Raw genomic sequence first — 23,930 nt, 5'->3', positions numbered from 1 at the left:
CTGCCTCATTCTTCTTCCCAGCATAGCCAATAGAATATCCCTGTTCGCCTCAACCCCCATCCTCCTATTTAACCCAGTGTCTGTCCCTCTCCCTACCCTGAATTCAAGCCAGGTTACCACCTCTTCCATGCTGCCTGGGTGCCAGCAGGGGAACTCTGAAAACACAGAAGAGAGTCTCCCTTCTTCTAACATCCCCCCACTGAGCCTGGGCAGACAGTGATTTTCATAGGTTTACAACCTGGCCAAATTTGGGTGGATTTTCACAGGGAAAGTAAAAAAGAACCTCCCTGCCAAATTCCAAGTCCCTGCTCCAAACCACAGAGGCCCTAGAGCTTCCCACTTAACATAAGGAAAACAATTTCTCCTCAACTTCATTCTCAGAAACGGCTGAACTATTTTTGCTGAAACTTTCCAAAAATGTTCAGCCCAAGGAAGACACCAGGCACAAAAAAATTTCAGCGTAAATAGTTGAAGTTTGGCAAAGTTATATGAAACTGGAAACAGCCCTATACAGGAAAGTATTAGACAACCTTAACTATAGGCATTGCTGTCAGCACCACCAATGATATAAAACAAATAAAAATTGAAGGGGGAATTCAAACAGAACTTCAATACAAATTGGTGGCTTAAGTTTGGTGCACAGAATGTGTTCCAAGAAAGGAAAAAAAAAAAAAAAAAAAAAAAATAAAGGAAGAATTCAAAAAAAACTTCAATAAAAATTGGTGGCTTAAATTTGGTGCAAAAAAAATGAAAAAAAAAAAAAAAAAAAAAAAGTCTTTGGAGGTCTCCTCATCCAATTACTGAAAGAGGTCAACTTGGCTTTTTAAAAAATCTGACAAGATCAGCCCTATTCAGAATGGTCTGACCCCTAATTTCAAGCTGTTTCATTAATTGCAACTTTTACTATTATTTAAAATGTATGTATCCTGGGATGAACATATACAAGATTTACATATCCGGAACATTTGTTACCCAGTAAGTGTTATAATTCTGTGAACCTTTGTACTAATAAGCTAAAAAGGAAAAAAAGTGTTATTGTTTTAAGAGAGCTAAGCTATTCATATAAAACATTAAGTTCCTGTGAAATAAATGTAATGGTACTCTTCTCCATTCCTCCTCTTAGTTCTAGACAAGTATAATCTGTCAAATATCTGCATTTGTGAATATTCAGTACATTCCTCCAGTGGAAGTCTGAAGTTAAGAAACTAACACATTGGACATCCTGAGAATGGTATGTTTTCAACATTCTTATCTTTTCCTTGCTGGAAAATAATGGGATTTTACATAGTTTGTCCTCATTCAGGATTATATATTATCCTAAATTTCAGTTATCCAAAATATAAATATAAATATATAAATATTTATTTATTTATTTATTTAGGAAAGAAGCCACGCATCTCTTCCCCCCCAACCTAAATATTCAGGTAACTTTAAAAGTGCCACACCCATTTTTATAAAGGTTTATGTGCAAAGACTAGCACATATCCCACTCCACTTTTCTAGGCAAGACAAAGCCTGAGTTATGTCAGTACATACAGTAAATTTTGATAAAGTTATAAACAATTGAAAATAAGCTATTAGAATGGAAGTGCCATCTCTACATTAACTACTGCAGCGCTATAATAAATAATCACTTAAAATAGGCAACACCAGATGAAGAAAAAACAAACTGACTGTGCATCTCCTTGTCTCTTAAATGAAGGTTGCTCTCAAGACCTTGTGAAAATAAGCTGAAGTAAATCTTGGATAGTAGCACAACTCCAAGAGCTGAGCTCTTTAGATTACAAAGTCAAACACTGAAGAGTTAGGAAATGCCTGAATTAAGGCTGTCTGTGCAACATGAGTAACCTCCTTTTAACAGTTATTTTGTATGTAATTTCTCAATGGGGGGGGGGGGGTTATATCAAAGGAAACAATTTTCTGATGTGCAGCTGTAATAACAACCTCCCTTCCCCCATCAAGTATCATCAGTAAAGTTAGAATCCTGAACTCAACACTGCAGCAGATATCTACCATTTGAGCGACACAGCTAGTTACATTAAGCTCGCAGGCTGTTAAATCCTGGGGTCAAAATGGGTGACTGGGCCCGTATGTTGGATAAGCAGGGCACCTAGCTCAGATCTCTTTCCCCATTTCACCCTCTGTTTGTGGGGGAGAGTTCCTGCCCCACGTGGTGCCAACAAGGTGGAGGATGTGCCCCAGTTTCATGTGTTGAATACAGGGCAGGCTGGGGAGTGTTGAGATAACCTGGCCCATCTTTCTTCACCTCCTCACCCCTGCTACAGTTGTACAGCAGCGACTAGGTTGCCTGCTCTTGGGATTCCCAATGCAGAATAATCTGCAGGGGATTGGCCTGAGAGTGGAATATGTTCATATTCATTATTATTTTGGCATACTGACAAAGCAAGCAACAGAAAAAGGAGGTTTTTTCAGAAGTTTATAACAGCTAAATGAACAGAATTTCATGTAACCAATAAATAGCACTTCTCTGGCCTCAGGGCTTTCTCCCTCCCAAATTTCCAATGCTTGCTGTGAAAAACAGAGGTGTTAGAGCTTCTCAAAACAAAATACTAAGAATATTTTATAATGGAAAGTGTTATGCAACCTAAATATAGGGGTTACTACCAACGCCCTCTGTAATAATGAATTATGAGATTTACACAAAGCTACAAGTGGGACAGAATTTAACATTTTCCATAAAAATCACTATCACAAATTAAGCAGGGCATAGAAGGGTTATCTTCAACTTGAAAGTAAATACGAGCAATGGGACTGCCACTTTCCAAGTTCCACTACAAAATGCATTTGGTTTTTTATATTTACATTTACGAAAAGTAATCTTAAAATCTACATTTCATTATTTGTTTTGGCTTGATATACACGTGTAGGCCTCCAACATCTAACAACCTGTGAAAGTGAAATAAACACTCTCTTTTTTGCCCCACTAGCAATACTTTGCTTTAAACACCAATTTTCAATTGGAATTACGAAACACTTGATTTAGGAAGCAAAAATATAACTTACCTTTAGCATACTGTCTCATGCTTTCCATATACGCAGAAAGATTTTCTGCAACCAAAGTAACTAGGGCGTGATTGTGCTGAAGTTGATTGATTAAGTCATGGCGGTAAAACACATGGGGACTTCGTTGAGTCTGGCTGTAATTAATACACAAATGTTAGCGTAAATGTGTTATATGTATTGCACATCATATTAATATCTATTACACATTATATAATATATGTTAGCACAAAGCGTTGTATGTGAATGGTATTATGATTACTCTTGTTCACTCTTGCTAAGTATATCCCACAGTACTTTGCAAAGCTGAAATCAGCTTTAGCAGTAGCAAATACAAAATCTGTCAAATGCAAAATAGATTAGTTTTATGTCCTATAATAGGTACCTTGACAGGCAACTAGTTTGGAATGTAGTATCCAAAACAGAAATTTTAAAAGTACAGAACAAAACAAGTTAAGGAACTTGTTACAAACCGGTGGGCTGGATTTTAGTGGCATGTAAATAGTTTTCTAATTTGTAAAATCGTAATATATACACTACTAGCTGAAATGTGTATTTTTGAAACAACTTCTGTGTAAGATGAACATGCTGTGAGATCAGAATTGTTTCGCAAAAGGATATATATACCTGTACTGCTTTGTCTTTAGACAGTAAATATGGCTAAGTTCAGTTATTTGGTCTCTTGAATATTTTTAAGAATGAACGAGAGTAGTCAAACATTATAGTTAATACAAATTCATGGATTACAAACTTCCAATAGCTTCAATGTCTAAAGTTATCAGAACCCAGAAGACTTAAAGAATTGAAAAAGCCCTCACTATTTCAAACTGATTTTTTATTGGGAAACTCCAGTTAACTGAACAGCACTGGTACTGGGCTAAAAAAGTTCCTTAACATTTTGTGAAGATTAGCTGATAATCACTTCTCAAAAGATAGAAGTTTCATAAATTATTTCTGACTAATAAATCTTCCTCTACACAGAAGAAATCTCCTCTAACTCGTGGGCTCCAGGTGCACAGTACCATGAGGAGAAATCTTGCTTTGAGTGCCTTATACTTCTTCAAATTCTACACTGGGAATTTAAAGAATCATCATCTTATGTTGCAATATTGAGATTTCCTTCAAAACTAAGGAACTGGAGGAGTGAGCTTCACTAAGAATTGAGTATCTGACAGAAAGCATCCAATTAAAACAGTATGCCAACAAGCTAGACTGGCTGTATTCCCTGATTGGACAGGATTCCACATGAAATTTTACTGAACTCTTCAAGGCATGGAAAAATTTTTCAACAGACCCAACATCTTTTTGACCTTCAAAAAAAATGCTGGGACATGTATAAAACATATTATGTAAATTGATAGTTTTAAGGTTTAAATTGTCATATATATAAAGTTTTAAAACATTACTCAATGCAGAAGGATAAGAGTAACTTTCCAAAACCAGGAATGCAATATTACCACAATTCCATAAGACGACAACCCATCAACAACAAAAAAGTAATGCTGTCATCTGTTGCAAATATGCACATCATCCCTCTATTTTTTCAGTCTTATCCATTCCTGTAAGCAGACAGGGTACTGAAACACTGAATACTCTGCCTGCTCACAGAACTATTCAGGTAAAACAAAGAAACAAACAGTGGAACATGCATACACAAGCACAAACTTTGGAGTTTGCAGAAAGTTCAGCACAAGTATTGAAATTTTCAGTTTTGAGGAATCAGATTTTTGTAAAGAGAGACATGGAGTAACTGAAACTAAGCTTGTTAATTTCAACAGATCCCATTTAACAGTTAATACATAAAAACAATTTTGGCTAAGCTTTCACTTTCTTTTATTCCAGAAAAGCATGATGAAATAGAAAAAAGCAAAGCAAAGAACCAATTTGTTACAACTAGAGAATTTTAACTAATGGACATTTCTGGGTAATCTCCAATTTGCTTTTCTTAGACAACTTATTAAGAAGTCAAGAATTCCCCCGAAAACATCATTTTGCATCAACAAAAATCCCTAAAGTAATTGAGCTGTGTGTTTCTAATTAGGTAATTATATGGCCTCTATCCTCAGAAAGGTCAAAAACTATGAATTTATACTTTCATTATCACTATGAGAAAGGGAAGTATCATCCCCATTTAACAGCTAAAGAATAAAAACTCAGATATGAACTGACTTGTTCAAGGTTACACAGGAAGCCCATGTCACAGGTAGAAATTTTCTGTGACTTAACCATAACCCCATCCTTCTTCCAATCATATTAAATGAGAGAGTAATTAGGAGATTGTAACATCTCAGTTTAACAGTCTATATACACCTGAAGTAACAAAGTAGTCAACAATGATTTATTCTTGCGCCTGAATGCTTAAATCCAATAATTTTTAAAGGGTTTATTCAGGCACACACAAACATATTAACATGTATTTTAAGAGCAAAAAAAACAAGCTTCAACTTAATATAAAATTCATCACCTATCCTATTTTATAAAAAACTATAACGTTGTCCACAATTCTACCCCATTCACATTACTTCCTTACCTCAAGTTCTGTGGTGCTTCACCAAACAAACTACAAATTTCTCTAATTTGTTTCAGTGCAGGAATGACCCATTTGTCATTTGTGCGAAGCTCTTCTATAAAACGATCTATCCACTGGATCTTTTGAGTATCCCGATCCTTAAAAAGCAAGTTTTCACAGTTTAGTATACATCAAAAATCCAAATTAAAGCTGCTTTATCCATTTTTATTTTTCCATCCATGTGCATGCATAAATATAGAACAAACAAGTAACTGAACTATCAGACTAATTTTATTGAGCTCTGAAATTTCAAATCACAAGAGGGAAGCCCAAGTGGCTCATGGCATCAGCAGAAGACTTCAATGGTGTAACAGATCCATAATTTGCAGTTCGTTCATTCTACATATTAGTTCCATGAATTTTAAAATTTGTCCTTTCCCCTTTGCATCTCCACAAACCTGCCTGGAGTCTGCCCTGAATCAAACTAGTTGCAGGATTTGAGTACACTAGAAAAATTACCAGATGCTGATAATGGATATTGGCAACAGGTGCATCTGAACTGGTGCTGATTTTGGTAATCATGCTTAGAAGCTTGGCCTCACTAGGCCAAAGAACAAGTGTTTCAGTATCTTTTCCTGAAAAGAGAAGAAACCAAAGGCTGTGCTAATAATATTCTTAAGTGCCATTGCACATAGAAGGATTAGCGACTCCCAAATACTGAATATGTAGTATGACATACTTTGGTACAAGTAATATTAAGGAAGGGATAGAGAATAATACTGAAAATGTGTCAAATTAATATTACCCCTTTAAATGGATTATATTCAATTCTGACTAACTCATCTCACAAATGATATAGCAATACAGAAGACCCAGAGAAGGGCAATGAAATTATAGAGGCATGTAAAAACTTGAGAGATTTTAAAATTGACTATTTAGTTTAGAAAACATTAAGAATAAATGGTCAATTAGGTGCTTCCCATTTATCTCCTGTATCTTCCAATAAAGAGTCAAGGATTAGCCATGAAACTAAGGCAACAAATTTAAAATTGATCAGAGGAAATGCCTTTCCCGCCCCCCACAAATTTAGTTGGGGACCACCTCTTACTCCCAAAGTGACAGCCCTCATGTTACCATGTGTCATAGGGTAACTGAGCTCTGAGGAGGTCAGGCACTCAGCCTACCTGTGACAGGCTCCGCTAAAAAGAATGAACCAACCCAGATGAATGTGAAGCAGTTAATTAGTTAAGGAACACTTGAGCCTAATAAAGGCTTATGAGAGCTCAGTCAAGAGCCCCAGAACACAGGAAGCTCGGAGAAGAGACAATCCTCAAGATAGCTGGTTAAGAAGCTACTTCCAGTGATGCCTCCCTGGTGAGCAGAGGCTCAAAGAGAAAGAGGAACAGACCTAGACAGAAACTGTTCCCAGGCAAGGGACCTTAGCAGCCCAGGAGAATGAACTGGGCGTGAACCTTCTCAGAGAGCTACTAGGGACTTGCTCAACAAAGAGTGACTAACGGTTAGGGAAAAAGTAGTATCCGACACAACACCTGGCAGAGGCCTAAGCTCCAGGCAGGGTATTCATCGTGATGTGTGTCTAGCTACAGAGCACCTAAGACTGATCACCCCAGAGGAGTAGAGTTTCCAGTGGAGCAGATGAGTTTCATTTATGTATTCATATTGTCCTTTTTCTATTAAATAAATGACACACTGTGAAGAGGGTGCTTTTTAATTACCTTTAATACCAAAAGGCATACTTGGACTTGTTTATACCCCAGTTGAAGGGAAATTGTGGCACCATGCCTGATCCCAGGGGGTAGGTGTGGGTGACCCCCATGCCATTACACCATGCCTCTGGACACCATTTGTTGCAATGAGGTAGAGACAAATCAATACAACCAACACCGTCTTATTAAACCCCAAAACATGTCACCTTCAAAAAATGTCACACTACAATCTGCTTGAAGAGTGCTTTGAGGATGTACCAGGACACTGATCTTGTGCATGACAGCATTTTGTGCTATCACACCATGTCCTCCTAGTTTTAATGAAAAGACAGTATAAATGGATAATTTTACAATATTAATGGCACTTATATGTTAAAAAAGCAGAGTAAAATAAGGTGAAAATCTTAAATGAATCAAACTGTACCACAGAATTTCTATGGATAGACATTCCATCCTTGAATAATAAAGTATAGCAATAGGAATATACTACCAATCACTTGACCAGGATGGTGATAGTAACTGTAAAATGCTAATGGAGGTTAGACAGGCCACAAAAACAGAGAACGCAACAGTAATGGATGACTACAACTATCCTCATATTGATTGGGTGAATGTCACTGCAGGGCATTATGCAGAGATAGAATTTCTAGACACCATTAATGACTGCTTCTTGAAGCAGCTATCCTGGAACTCACAAGGAGAGAGGCATTTCCTGATTTAGTCTTAAGTGGTTCACAGGATCTGGTCCAAGAGGCGCTGAACCACTTGGTAATGGTGACCATAATGTAATTAAATTAAACATCCTAGTAGGGGAGAGAGGGGGACCATCAAAAAAACCCATCACAGTAACATTTAACCTTTAAAAAGGTGAACTACACAAGAATGAGGACGATTGACATTTAAAAGAACAGTCACAAGAGTACAATGCCTCCAAGCACCATGGAGACTACTTAACACCATAAGAGAGGTTCAAGTCAAAAAGAGAGTAGGACCACCAAAAGAATGCCAGCATGGCTAAACAGCAATGTAATGGAAGTCATCAGAAGCAAAATGGCATCCTTTAAAATTTGGACATCCAATCCTAATAAGGAAAGTAGAAAGGAGCAAACTCTGGCAAGAAATATGTAGACGTATAAGAAGGCATGCCAAGAAAGAATACGAGAAGCGGCTTGCTGAAGACACAAACAGTGAAATAATTATGAACACCTTGGGAATGGAGGTTGTTTGTAACTCTGAACCGAACATTATGGTTGTTTTTTCAAAAGTTTGCAACTGAACATTGATTTAATACAGTTCTGAAACTTTATTATGCAGAGAAAAATGCTGCTTTTAACCATCTTAATTTAAATGAAACAAGCACAGAAACAGTTTCCCTATCTCGTCAATTTTTTTTTTTTTATTAAACTTTCCCTTTATTTTTTAGTAGTTTACATTTAATATAGCACTGTACTGTATTTGGGTTTTTTTCTCTCTCTCTCTGGTGCTGCTGATTGCATACTTCCAGTTCCAAATGAGGTGTGTGGTTGACTGGGTCGTAACTCTGAGATTTTACTGTACAACAGAAGCAGGAAGCCTGTCAGACATGCAGTGGGGCCACTAGACATCAAAGGTGTTAAAAGAGCACTCAAGGAAGACAAAGCCATGGCAGAGAAACTAAATGAACTCTGCACTGGTCTTCACTGCACAGGATGTGGGGGAGATACTCACATCAGACCTATTCTTTCTGGACAACATATCTGAAGTACTGTTTCATAATGATGTGTCAGTAAAAGAGGTTTTAGAACAAAATGATAAATTTAGCAGTATTAAGTCACCACGACCAGATGGTATTCACCCAACCAAGAGTTCTGAAAGAACTCAAATATGAAATTCCAGAACTATGAACTATAGTATGTAATTGCTGAAACCAGCCTCTGTACCAGACAACTGCAAGTAGCTAATGTAATTTTTTTTTAAAAAGGCGCCAGAGGTGATCCTGCTAATTAAAGGTTAATAAGCCTAACTTCAGTACTAGACAAATTGGTAGAAACTACAGTAAGGAACAGAATAATCAGACACATTGATAAACACAATTTTGTTGAGGAAGTCATGCCTCACCAATCTATTAGAATTCTTTGATGAAGTCAACAAGCATATGGATAACAGTGATCCATTCGATACATTGTACTAGGATTTTCAGAAAGCCTTTGACAAGGTGCCTCACCAAAAGCTCTTACGGAAACTAAGTAGCCCTGGGTTAAGAGACAAGTTCCTCTCATGGATCAGTAACTGTTTAAAATATAGGAAACAAAGGGTAGGAATAAATGGCTAGTTTTCACAATAGAGAGCTGAACAGCGAGGTCCCCCAAGAATCTGTACTGGGACCCAGGCAGTTCACCGTATTCATTAATGAACTGGAAAGGGGGATGAACAGTGAAGTGGCGAAGTCTGCAAACAACATAACATTCAATTTTTTAATTATTCAAGAGAGTTAATTCCAAAGCAGACTGCAGAGTTACAAAGGGATCTTACAAACCTGTGTGACGGAGCAACAAAATTGCAGATGAAATTCAATATTGTTAAGTGCAAAGTAGTATATATTGGAAAAAATAATCCCAACTATACATATACAATGATGGACTCTAAATTAGCCATTAGCACTCAAGAAACATCTTAGAGTCATTGTGGATAGTTCTCTGAAAACTTCCACTCAATGAGCAGCAATGGTCAAAAAGGCTAACAATGTTAGGAACTATTAGGAAAGGGATAGAAAATATCATAATGCCACTATATAAATCCATGGTGCACCCACCCCTTGAATACAGTGTACAATTCTGGTCCCCACATCTCAAAGAATATTGTAGAACTCAAAAAGGTTCAGAGAAGGGCAACAAAGATGATTAAGGATATGAAATGGCTTCCATACAAGGTGAGACTAAAAATAATAGGGCTGTTCAGCTTAGAAAAGAGACAACTAAGGCAGGGAATAGGATAGGAGTCTATAGAATTATGAATGGCGTGGAGAAAGTGAATAGAGAAGTGTCATTTACCTTTTCCCACAATAGAAAAAACAGAGGTTACTGGATGAAATTAACAGGAAAAGGGTTTAATACAAACAAGAGGAACTACTTTTTCCACACAGTATACAAATAACCTGTAGAACTCATTGCCATAGGATGTTGTAATGACCAAACTAGGTTGAAAAAATCTGGACAAGTTCACCGAGGATAGGTCCGTCAAGTGGCTATTAGCCAAGACAGTTAGGGACACAACTCCGTACTCCGCGTGACCCTAAACCTTTGGCTATCAGAAGGTGGAGTGGAAGACCGGGTGGATCACTTCACAACTACCCTATTCTGTACACCCCACCTCAAGCTCCAGTACAGGCCATTGTCAGAGACAGGATACTGGGCAAAACAGACCATGTTCTGACTCAGAATGGTAGTTCTTATGTCCTAATAAAACTCCAATCAATTTCTTACCTGTGAACAGCTGTAATCTAAAATTTTAATGTGGGCACTAAGAGCCTGGTCCATGATATCAACGGGTACATCATCACTATGTGCCAAATTCCACAGAAGATTCAATACTTTGTGTGCCATCACACCATCTTTATCATCTTCAGCAAGACGACGGATTAACTCAAGTAATTTTTCCCGTTGTTTTTTACTTGCATTTGTCCAGCTTGCCTGGTCAACAAAGAATTTCATTCAAAATGAAAAACCACCAGATATTTAAGTTTGCTCTTATACATTATGACATGTCCACTTACAAAAGAATACTGTAAAAATAACAACCTCCTCGTTTATTTTTAATAAACTGTCAATCATAAAAGAAGAGACACATTAAGAGCACAAATTTCAGTGATTACTGTTGTACAACAAAGTTCTTTTGAGAATTAAAAGAAATGTTGGGGTTCAAGGAAGGCCATTTTCACTGAGAGGTATGTAAGTGAATAGGTAGCCAGGGGTTCGAAGGAGGGCATGTTCAGTCCTTTCAATACCAGGTTTAAGTCTCACATGGGGTTAGGGAGTTGGTGTTGTGGGAAAAGATTTACTATACCTGATGAGTCTTTTAGTGGTTGGGTGTGATAGCAATGAGCATCCCTCTACTGCGGTGGTCCCCCCTTTTCACACTGTGCCTGCCCCCTCCTCTAGGGGAGATGGGGCTGGGAGATGGACCGTGTCTTGGGACCCGTTGCAGACAGTGGTAAAGGGGCTAAGGCTCGGGCCACTGAGGGCAAGTATGGGGCTTGGGGCAGAGCCGGGGCCAAGAGTGGGGCTGCAGCCAGAGATGACAAGACCCTGGACTATAAAAAAGGAATTATAAATAGCTGTACTTTTAAATTTACTTTCTGAATGAAGTGACAGTGCTCAAGGAATAAAATTTACTCAATTTACTGAGCTTGAAGTTGCAATGAAGGTGCATTAGCTGAAAAAAAATCAGATAAGCACGTTGTCAATAAAACAAGTAGGGTATGTCTACACTTAAAATGCTACAGCAGCTCAGCTGCACTGCAGACACTACCTACACCAACGGGAAAGGTTCTCCTGTCTGCGTAGATAATCCGCCTCCCGAAGAGGCAGTAGCTAGATCAACAATTCTTCTGTTGACCTAATGCTGTCCACATGGGGACTTAGGTTGGCTTAACAATGTACTCGGAGGTGTGCTTTTTTCATACCTCTGACCAATGTAGTTAAACCAGCCTAATTTTCTAGTGTAGACTATGCCATAGTCTAAATATTTGTTTTATTTCAGAAGAAATATCCCGAAAATATCCCATCGTGTGCTCTAAACAGCACAGCAATATACAAAAGTTAGAACCATGTTAATACCTACATGCAACGGGAAGTCCCCCGTCTGTGGAGACTGCACAGAATTTATCTAAAGAGTATGATAGACAATTTAAAGAGTCCTACTATGGTAATTTGAATATATAAAAATACTCTTAGCAGATTATGCACAATCAAAATACTAACCTACTACATACAGTACATTAAAGGCAAGTTAACTGTATTCAGTATTTACAGTAATAGAACAGCTGAAAAAATGCAGTGTTACCTTAAAGCAATCAAACAGGTGATCAAGTTGTTCAGGAGAGAAATCCCAAGCCAACTTTGCAAGGAGATCATGTACATTCTTAACAATGGCTTCATGTTTTCCTGCCTGTCATAGAAACAAAATTAACATTTGTAACTATCTATACGAAGATAAAGATAGTAAAATATAATGCTTCAAATCTGTCAGATGATTACCTGAAATGGGTAGGAAGGATTACTACCCCACCACCAGAGCATTGCCCACTTTAACTAGATATCTTACCCTGAGGACATCTGATTGTCTGGTTCTATTTTGTTAGTTTAAGTTAAAAAAATCAGGTGAAATTCTTAATGGAGGGACTGGGTTTAAAAATAATCTGTAGGTCAAAAATTTCAAGGTTTTTCACAATTTTATGTAGAAGATAACGATTTCTGCAAAGAACTAAAATTAAAATATTTCTAACAAACAAACTGCCCTGCACGTCAATGCATGTTTCATCATGCTGCTTTGTTCTGTGTCTAAATGGATTTTAAATACAATATTTCTATATTGTGTCTTGAACTCTTCCTGATATGGTAGGGGAGGATATTTAATGGCTAATTGAAGGCCTTCCTTAAAAATTGGCTGACAGCACTGTAAAGGTGAACCTACCCATTGATCAGCTGTGCAACATCAGAAAACAGCCATGGTAAGAGAAGTGTCATATAAAGACTTTTTAAAATTGAGGGGGGAGAAGACAGAGGCTTAACCGATAATTGTTGATATTTTGATTTGTGGGAAAGGTAGAAACCAATTTTTTTCTGGTTTAATGCTAAAACAAACAGACGCCTTATTTGGGTTCTATGCCTATCAAACATGAGAATTCCTGACTAGATGAACCAATAGAATAATATAATATGGCATTTTTTTAAGTAGACATTTCAAATTAATATGTAAAGTTGCAAGACTAACCCATTATTGTAAATTGTAAAGCTTAGAAAACAAAATTTAGAGATACTGTCAATCTCATTCAGTATTAATAGTAATGAAATTCACTACTTTGCAAACTCGGCATCAGTATTTCACTGCACCCCTTGCAATACTCAATTCAATATCTTAAAAGTATATGGTGCGCAGTGTTACTACTTTGTATTTGTTCTAAATTTTATGCAGTGACTTTTACTTTCATATTATGGTCCAGATTTTAAAAAAAAAAAAAAAAGGGAATGACTGTGGCAGTCATACTGCTGAATACCTCAAATGTTAAGTAATTTTAATTTTCCTGACAGGTTTCAGAGTAGCAGCCGTGTTAGTCTGTATCCACAAAAAGAACAGGAGTACTTGTGGCACCTTAGAGACTAACAAATTTATTAGAGCATAAGCTTTCGTGGGCTACAACCCACTTCTTCGGATGCATACAGAGTGAAACATATATTGAGGAGATATATATACACACATACAGAGAGCATGAACAGGTGGGAGTTGTCTTACCAACTCTGAGAGGCCAATTAAGTAAGAGAAAAAAAACTTTTGAAGTGATAATCAAGATAGCTCAGTACAGACAGTTTGATAAGAAGCAAGTGTGAAAATACTTACAAGGGGAGATAGATTCAATGTTTGTAATGGCTCAGCCATTCCCAGTCTTTATTTAATCCTGTGTTGATTGTGTCTCACAATCAACACAGGATTAAACACTGTGAGACACAGGATTAAACACTGTGAGACACAATCAACACAGGATTAAATAAAGACTGGGGGGGGGGGGTGTGCAGGGAGTCCCTAAAATAGAAGGGGATGAGAGGGAATCAAGGAATAGAAGGAGACCTCAATAAACCCTGTGACCCTCTAGATCAGGGGTTCTCAAACTGGGGGTCGGGAGGTTATTACATGGGGGGGGGGGTTGCAAGCTGTCAGCCTCCAACCTAAACCCCACTTTGCCTCCAACATTTATAATGGTGTTAAATATATAAAAGTGTTTTTAATTTATAAGGGGGGGGGGTGCACTCAGAGGCTTGCTATGTGAAAGGGGTTGCCAGTACAAAATTTTGAGAACCATTGCTCTAGGTAATATGCTGTTTATTCCCACTTCTAGATCATTAAAGAAGAAAAATAAGATGGGGTCCCAACACCAATTCCCTCCCCTCATGACACTTCCCTGAAACTCAATCTGTTGCCATTGAGCACTAGTATTTGCTTGCAGACTTCAGTATTACTCCCCAAACCTACATGAACTAATTTTGTCTGCAGGAATTCATGAGATACTTGAAAATGTTATACTAAAAGCTAAATATTTTAGATCTCCTAGCAGGTTAAAGCAGCATGATTTCCCCTGTTCCCCACAACATGTGCTGGTTTGATCTTATCACTGTATTTTTATTCTAGTGCTGTAACGGGACACTCAATCCGTTTCCTTGGAACCGAGGTGAGGACTCAGTATCATTGTTGGACTCTTCCTTTTGTCTTTTTTTTTTTTTTTTTAAAGAAATAAAGATGAGCACACTAGTGACACTACAAGCTTTCAAGAACAGTCACTAGTTTTATGGCTATACCGGGTGTTTGGAATTCACTGTTTCACACTTTATTTCCTATAAGCTTCAGAATACTCATTTGGCTCTCAGATTTATTGCACTTCATTTGTTCCAGTAATTTCTTCTTAGGGCTTGTCTACACTTTAAATGCTAAAGCGGCACAAATACAGTGCTGCAACTGCACCATCATAGCACTTCGTTGTAGACACTACCGACGCCAGTGAGAGAGGTTCTCCCATCAGCATGGGTAATCCACCTCCCCAAGGAATTCTTCCTTTGACCTAGTGCTGTCTACACAGTGGGCTAGGCCAGCCTAACTACATTGCTCAAGGGGATGGATTTTTCACACCCCTGAGCAACATAGCTGGGTCAGCTTAACTTTTCAGTGTCGACGAGGCTTTAGCCTTAGAGACTTCATGGGAAATGGTACTGTGTTCTCAATGGAAATTAAAGCACCGTCCATAAAAGAAATTTCCCTTGTCCTCTACAGTAAAACTAGGCCAAAATATTCATTTTAAATGCTTTACACTACTTCACCATTATCTTTAATTGCCTCATCTTGTGTCCACTGATAAGCTAGAGAATCTAGAATCACACGCCGCATAATATTAATTCCTTCTCTGTACCATTTTTTCATCCATGCCTTTACAATTTATTACCTCCTGCCTAGTTAGTCCTGTCCATTGAACTTGTAGCACATTTGAAAAGGCAGTCTGAGATCCTGGACTTGAGTCTAGCTAGCAGTCTAAATTTAGCTTTCAAGATTTCCTCCTCCATTTCTTTTTGTATATACCAATGCACACCACCAGCAACACCATCTCAAAGCACCCTCCCTTCTACATGAAATCCATTACCTTCCTTCCTTATTTGATAACATTTATTCCACATAACAAATGGCATGGAATTTGACTTAAAATTGTCAAGAGGTGCTATAAAGTAAGATCAATCCTGCTCAAGGCAGTAGTTTAATTCCTTACCTGAGCTGCCCAAATGTTGTCAAGATCTTGTAAAGTGAGGGCTTTTTCTTTGATGACAAAACGAAGAATCTTCTCTAACTTTTCTACATACTGAGGCTGATGAAGACTATCTCGTAATACAATTGATAAAATATTATTCTGCTGGATCCATTCCTAATTTTAAATTAAAATATATACAATTTCAAAATATTGAATTTTTTTCAAAAAGTAGATTATAGTTAAGCAGAAAATGTAAGCCAGAAATCATTCTGTCTCTTATAAAGGTAAGACAAACACACAAAAAGGAAAGGATATTTATACTTCACTTTCAAGTCCTAGAATGCAATACTACCTCCCTCCCCCCAAATCAAAGCAAGTCAGTACTTTATACAATTCTGATACCCTACCCATTGTAATACATAAGATTTTTTTCCTGCAGCTGTCTTCTGAAGGCAATATCAGCAATAATTCCCATGCTTTGTAGCTTCAGTGGAAAAGGACACTTCACTACAAATGTTTTTCAAGCAAAGTGAAACTGTGAACTCTGAACATAAAAATCCTCATACAGCTTCCAATGTAAGGGGACAGGGGGAAGATTGAGCATCTACTTTTTCCAGGGATACACTTTTTTTCAGTAGCTTGGAGTCACTGAAGATATTTCAGTGACTCAGGTCTAACATTTCTGTAACTCAATTGGTACACTTATAGCATAGCATATTACATAACAAGAGGATGATTAAACACTGGAAAGCATCAGGGAATAAGCTATATTCTGAAAAAGGTACTCTTCAGTCAGCTTCACCTCTTTAAATGCCTCAACTTCTACTTGAATTAGAGAAAAAAAAGAGTTCAAGCAAGATTTAAGAAGTGGAGATAAAAATTAAGATGATTTCAAAAAGTAGCACTGATATAGTGCAAGGAACACAATGTAGTCCCGCTCTTTCGTTCAGACTGAGGCATCAGCAGAATGTCTGCTGAGTGCCAGAACCAAAAAGGAATGAGCGAAGGTGACCATCTCTTCAGAGTTGCTATACTCGATTATATAACTAGAAGAGAGTCAATCTGGCACCTCATGTAAGACTTGGACAAACAAGGTTTTTCAATTATCATCTGTACTTTATATTTTCCAGTATAAACACATTATTTTTGTAAAAAAAACTGAATATTCCTAACAAGAGTCAATCCTGCTTGAGACACCTAATCCCACAGTTATGGCAAGAGCCCTTATTTATTTGTATAGTACATATAGCGCAAATGCTGCATAATCCTGCCCCATAGCATTCCTCCTACAGATTATGAATTTCACAGCAGGGAAAAAAGTCACTAAACCCAGAAAGCATGTGAATTTTTTAATCTCTCTCTCTCGTTAAAGCAAACATCTGAAGCAATTACATCTTAAAATGCAGCATGTTGGAACTTGATAAAGGTTCTATTTCAGAGATTCCGCAAATCTAAATTTATAAAAGTCTGTTACCACAAAATTATTCTACAAAAAGTTTTTCAGTCAAACAATTAGGATGCATACTGAAGACCAGCATGTAGAGCAATCACTTTCAAAATTGAATTTGAATAATTCTTTATAAATTATCAACATTTCTCTGAGAAATTACTCATGAATTTTTGTATAAATTAATCTTATATTAATTATAGTGGTACAAAAGTGTCAACTTCAGTACACATCTATTTTTACATTCAATTTTAAAAAAAAATTTTTTTAAATTGTGTTACACCTTCGTATATAAGATCCACTTTGAAAATAATTTTTTGCAGTTCTTATAAATCTCTGAATATATTTTAATAGCAATCCTGATACAAATATAGTAATGTCAACAGCAAAGCCATAAAAACCCTTATGACACACTAGTAATTACTGTGACTAATTATAAAGATGATTAATTTGCATGACTTTGGATAAAACCAGATAATGAGGATTCACAATATGTACACATTACTCTACCTCTGAAGAATTACTATTACATTTAAAGAAAAAAAGTCATTTAACCTAATTCAGGTAAGAAGAACAAAAACTTACTGCCATTCTCTCTGCTGTAAGCCACTCTTCCTCTTCAGGATTACCATGCCGATGGGTATAATATGACACACTAGATATCACCTTGTTAACTTCGTTTAGTGCATTCATTTTACCATTGAAAGAGGAAATTTGCAATAATCTGTAAGACATATTAAGTGTAAGAAATGCAAAAAAATACAAAAAAAATAACCATTCCAACAGAAAGATTGCCTTACCTAAGTATCATTTTTAACCTAAATATTTCTAAGTTTTTTACAGTTTCTTCTTGTCCTGGGACTCTTGAAGCTAAGTTCTTTAGAGATTTGATTATCATTGACAGAGCATCATTTTTGGCTTCATTCTTTGCTTCTTTTTTCAGTTCATCATCAGTTAAGTTTTCTAAAAACTGTGGAACCATTTCTATAATTGGAAGGAAGTACTTCTTCACTGTATGTAGCGTTAGAAACTCATAGCATTGTCCAAATGGTCTAAAAAACAATTAAAAAAATCAGATGTAAAGTGAATACTTGTCTACTTTTATTAAGATATTAGAGTATTTTGTTCAGGAAACTTTTTTACAAGTGAACAAAATAATGAAAGGTAATTCAGATTCCGGACATTCAAGTAAACAATACTTGATAGCAGATCACAGTACCCCTTTTCAGAAGAGAAAAAATAAATGGATACTTGAAATCCTTAGCTCAATATTTGCATTTATTTTCAATGAACATATCCCAAAATGACTCTGCTTTCTAAGAAACTTACTTGATGAGAGCTGCAATTATCTGAACATTCAATGCTGAGCCACTCATAAAACGATCATGAAGGATCTGAAACCCATTTAATGTGCCAAACTTGTTGATGAGATCTACTAACCAACCCTGCAACACAATAAATTAGTTACTTCCTCATTTTTAAAAACTGTTGCCATTATAAAGTGCCAGAAATACAATATTAGCCATTACAAAATAAAATGCACTTTTGTTTAGAGACTCATTATGCAACAAATATAATCATGTTTTTCTATTTGTAAGGGTAACAAGTTACATATGATCCTACACAATCCAGGACATGCTGTTTCTGGGTTGTTGTGTTTGTTTTTTAAGCAGAAAGGTAATTTTGTCTATTCATTAATAAATCAAAGCACAGGTACTGTACCTATTAATTATTCAAAGAACTTTGTCAAATATAATTTGTTTGTATATACATGTACTCTGAGTAGTAAATTAATAGTAAGCAATGCGTTTCTGTTCTAATTTTGGTCAAATTAATTTAGCAGATATTGACTAACAATTGAAAAAGCAAGATGTAAGATTCATTAGGTGAAATCTGCCCCACTTAAAAAAAAACTCCCACTGACTTCAATATGGCAAGAATTTTGCCATTACTTATTTCCATGAGTGAGACTATTTGCACTAGGAAGCCCCAGAAGGATAATCAATTAATCGTTTGATAATAAATGTCCAAAAATTGTAATATATGATAACATACATTCCCAATATTATTTAATACGTGGACATGTACATGGATAAAATCACTTTTCCCCCAACATCTATTCCTACCCAATCTATTTTTACCTTGTTGGTATGAGGTACCATTGAAACACTATAAAATACATTTTCTCTTATTGTGCACTGCAAATCAAAACTGCCTCTTTTCCACATGAAAGCTCATTTTCTTCCAGGGTCATTTGCCTACCAAACCTTTTTTCCCTCATCAGATCATATGAAAGTTCAAATGTATCATATTCCAAGTCTTTTTCTGATCATCTTGTGTGATCACCAAAAACTGACATTAATTTGGGGGAGGGGCATGCAGAGGAATGTTTGTTTCCTGTTCATCCTGAAGCCATTGGTTCTACTCAAATTAGCTTCCTATATAATAAACATGTCTCTCTGAGAATATGAGAAACCTTATGCTTAACTTAGAAGTTACTGGAAGAGCAGATCAATTAAAGTTTGTTTTGATTTCTAAAAATGATAGAAATGTCTTATTAGTAAATTGGCTAAACAAATATATTTTAAGACTTTCAGTCTTTGAAACTCTCAAGTTCATTATTTGAGTTGAAGCCTGTATTATTTGCAATGTGTGCCACTGGCAATGAAAAAACAAAACAAAAAAAAACAAAACAAAAAACTTATTTTATCTCTAATTCTACCCCAAAACTAAAGGGTAGTTCTCTAACAGATAGGTACACATTTATGGAGGATGTAATTAATAATCCAAGTAATCTATAAATATTCACATTACCACTATTTTCTGCTTCAATGGTGATCCAGCATTTGGCTAGATGAGAGTTCCACCAAGCCAAAAAAAAAACAAAAAAAACAAAAAAAACCACACAATCTGAGTTGGCTGGCTTGAGAAAAATCACATATTGCTTGAAACAGCTAGCCCACTCTGGTTCATCAGTGGTATACATTATACCATCATCCTCCCTATACCTGTTATTTCTATCTGGGATGACTATAGGAAAATTTGTGTCTGGTTTTTTTTTTTTGGGGGGGGAGATAAACTAGGCAAAATGTTCATTAGACCATGGTTATTTCCCCTGGCCAAGAATTTGCACAGTTTTCCCAGCATTTCAAATCATTTTTAGTTTGATGAAGTAACATTTGATATTTAAATCACACAGATGTTCTATGTTGAAATTTGAATTCCCAGATCCCTTATACGTGTTGTTCATTTACACCCAATACTTCTCTGAGGGAATGACTTCTTTGAATCTGGCAAATATACAGCTAGCAGCATAGTTTAAGCCAGACACTTTTCCAAAAGATGAATTTCTTATAATGTTAAGCAAGTGTTTGGTTTAATTAAAAATAATATTGTCCCATGCGCTACTTTGTGGCATCTTCCAGTTTTACACTCCTGTAACAAATCAGTTATCCACTGTCTTCTGTGCAAAATGCTCCATGGCCAGTGCAAAAAGTAAAAGATGCCGCAGACACTCCTGTTGAGTTCCACTATATAAACTATCAGAGAAAACTTAACCCTATTAATTCCCAGAGTTGCTTTTAGCATGGAAATAAGACCAGTAATCCACTTAAGGAAACAAGGGCCAATGGGTAACAAAACTTTTAAATAAAATATTCCACTCCATCCCTATCAAACACCTTCTGAGTCAAGTGATCAAATAAAATTATCGTTTTAAGATCTGGCACGATGAATGATTTATAGATTCAATAGATTCCAAGGCAAAAAGAGGCCCTTGTGATCATCTAGTCTGACCTCAAGTATTGTATGAGCATTATCTAACACTTGCCTACCCTTAATGAATCCAGTTTGATCCAGACGTATGTAAACTAACAGTTTGGATAGGAAACATGGAGCTAGTATTTTTGTTAAGATTTTTATATCATGATTAGATAACTACATGTGGTACAATCTTTTCCAACCTTAGAAAGAACCCACAACGGTGGTGTCCTTTATAGATGGAGGGCTCATATACACAGTGCAGCAATGCACACTATGGGGTGAGAATTCTAAAGTGCACCAAAGTCAAGCACTAACTGGCCTGTGTAGACTGTGCACACCAGCAAGGACTACACAGACCAGCTAGTGTGCAACATGGTGTGTTTTAGAAATCACATGCCCACAACACGCACTGTGGCACCATGTAGATAAGCCCTAAGAAGATCTTTCCCTAACAAAACAGTATTAAACATATCCCTTGAAGGACCTCCTAACACTTCCTTGTATACCTTGTAAAATTAAGATGGATAGCCATAAAACCATGAAGTTTACCACTTTTCTTGCTGGCTATTGCCTCTATGACCACCTCCTATATAATTTCTGCATCCAGAGTTTGCTTATGAATCTCATGGATCTGTGGCAAACCTGCTACTTACAGGCTTGGTCTACACTTACCCCCCAATTCGAACTAAGGTACGCAACTTCAGCTACGTGAATAACGTAGCTGAAGTTCGAAGTACCTTAGTTCGAACTTACCTCGGTCCACACGCGGCAGGCAGGCTCCCCCGTCGACTCCGCGGTACTCCACTCGTCTAGCTGGAGTACCGCAGTTGACGGCGATCACTTCCTGGTTCGACTTATCGCGTCCAGACAAGACGCGATAAGTCGAACCCAGAAGTTCTATTTCCAGCCGCCGAACTAGCGGCTAGGTGTAGACGTACCCACAGATATTTTCAAATACCTTCAGACTGTGGAGTGTCTGAAGTATAGGGGTTATTCTATTAAGCATCAAAAGCTGTACATATTTCATTAAAGAGTAACTAGCTGTTGCTGATCATTTTTAAATGGCGGGGGGAAAGCCTCCAGGTTTCTAATCCTCAGGTTTTCCAGCCAACAACTTACCACATGTATTTCCTTTTTCATTTCATTTCTGCTTTCTATACTTGAGGGCTTTTTCAGTGATGTCTATGGTCATGATATTCAGTTTTCCCCTAACAATAGCTAATTGTTTATGATTTTAAGCCTATATGAATGTGCTATCTCCATCTCATGTTCCATTTTTCAGTTTTTTGTTTTTATTAAAAGAGATTCTGCTTATCAACCGACCCTAAACATTGCTTTACCTGCCTCCCATAGAAGGTCCTTCTCGAAACTGGCTTTTTTCACACATTTAAAAGTACAATAACTCCTTACTTAACGTTGTAGTTATGGTCTTGAAAAATGCCACTAAGCTAAACGATGTTAAGTGAATCCAATTTCCCCACAAGAATTAATGTAAATAGGGGGGGTTCGGCTCCAGGGACATTTTTTTCACCAGACGAAAGACTATATACACACACACACACACACACACACGCAGTATAAGTTTTAAACAAACAATTTAATATTGGTACACAGCGATGATGATTGTGAAACTTTGTTGAGATGGTGAAGTCAGAGGATGGGATATTTCCCAGGGAATGCCTTACTGCTAAATGATGAACTGGCAATTGGCTGAGCCCTCAAGGGTTAACCCATTGTTGTTAATGTAGCTTCACACTCTACAAGACAGCACGAATGGAGGGAGGGGAGACAGTATGGCAGACAGAGAGAGAGATGTGCATTGCCCCTTTAAGTACACTGACCCCACACTAAGTACACTGCCTTTTTAAGTAGATGAGGAAGTTGAGACAGCAGCTGCTGCCTCTGTCCTGAGCCCTGTCATGTCCAATCCCTGCTCTATGGAGATGGGGTAAGCAGGGTGCAGGACTAGGGGGGAGGGGGACACCCTGACATTAGCCCCCTTCTTCCCCCTCTCCCTCTCCCCTCCCCCCCCCCGCAGAGCGAGCAGGAGGCTCCGGAGAGCAGCTCCAAGGCAGAGGGTAGCACATGGCAGTGGGGACAGGGACAGCTGAACTGCCCAGCAATTGATAGCCTGCTGGGCAGCCGCTGCACAGGGAACTTAGGGGAACGGGGAGCTGATGGGGGGCTGCTGGTCCACCCTGGTTCCAAGCCCCCAACAGCTAGCTTCAACGGGCTGCTCTCCCATAACAGTAACAGTGGGGGGTGGGGGGGGAAGCATGGGGAAATAGGTTTTACTTTGTGTAATGACCCATCCACTCCCAGTCTTTATTCAAGCCTAATTTAATGGTGTCCAGTTTGCAAATTAATTCCAATTCTGCAGTTTCTCGTTGGAGTCTGTTTTTGAAGTTTTTTTGTTGGGAGTATTGTGACTGAGGTCTGTAATCGAGTGACCAGGGAGGCTGAAGTGTTCTCTGACTGGTTTTTGAATGTTATAATCCTTGACATCTGATTTGTGTCCATTTATTCTTTTGCGTAGAGACTGTCCGGTCTGGCCAATGTACATGGCAGAGGCGCATTGCTGGCACATGATGGCATATATCACATTGCTAGATGTGCAGGTGAATGAGCCTCTGATAGTGTGGCTGATGTGATTAGGTGCTATGATGGTGTCCCCTGAATAGATATGTGGACAGAGTTGGCAACGGGGTTTGTTGCAAGGATAGGTTCCTGGGTTAGTGTTTTTGTTGTGTGGTTGCTGGGAGTGGATGGGTCATTACACAAAGAAAACCTATTTCCCCACGCTAATTTTTTTCCCCTACTGTTACCCACACCTTCTTGTCAACTGTTGGAAATGGGTCATCCTGATTATCACCACAAAAGTTTTTTTTCCCTCCTGCTGATAATAGCCCACCTTCACTGATTACTCTCGTTCTAGTTTATAAAGCAGCGCACAAGCGACCAGGGAGCTTTTGCGAACAGGGG

At 37.6% G+C, this 23,930-nt stretch overlaps 1 protein-coding gene across 2 annotated transcripts in view; it reads right to left on the bottom strand.

The window, feature by feature from the left end:
- LOC113406342 (probable ubiquitin carboxyl-terminal hydrolase FAF-X) overlaps nucleotides 1–23,930 on the bottom strand; it is a 183,448-nt gene that overhangs the window by 136,075 nt on the left and 23,443 nt on the right. For both annotated transcript variants that reach the window (XM_026650666.1, XM_026650667.1), the window contains exons 6-13: nucleotides 18,516–18,631; nucleotides 17,987–18,238; nucleotides 17,772–17,910; nucleotides 15,761–15,913; nucleotides 12,298–12,402; nucleotides 10,719–10,925; nucleotides 5,552–5,688; nucleotides 3,025–3,158 (exon numbers count right to left, since the gene is read on the bottom strand). In XM_026650666.1, coding sequence (XP_026506451.1) covers nucleotides 3,025–3,158; nucleotides 5,552–5,688; nucleotides 10,719–10,925; nucleotides 12,298–12,402; nucleotides 15,761–15,913; nucleotides 17,772–17,910; nucleotides 17,987–18,238; nucleotides 18,516–18,631 — 1,243 coding nt within the window. The remainder of the gene's footprint in view (nucleotides 1–3,024; nucleotides 3,159–5,551; nucleotides 5,689–10,718; nucleotides 10,926–12,297; nucleotides 12,403–15,760; nucleotides 15,914–17,771; nucleotides 17,911–17,986; nucleotides 18,239–18,515; nucleotides 18,632–23,930) is intronic.

Source organism: Terrapene carolina, unplaced genomic scaffold (genome assembly GCF_002925995.2).
Source record: "Terrapene carolina triunguis isolate 2854851 unplaced genomic scaffold, T_m_triunguis-2.0 Scaffold26, whole genome shotgun sequence".
In the NCBI taxonomy this organism is placed as follows: Eukaryota; Metazoa; Chordata; order Testudines; family Emydidae; genus Terrapene; species Terrapene triunguis.
This window is presented reverse-complemented; position numbering and strand designations above follow the sequence as displayed.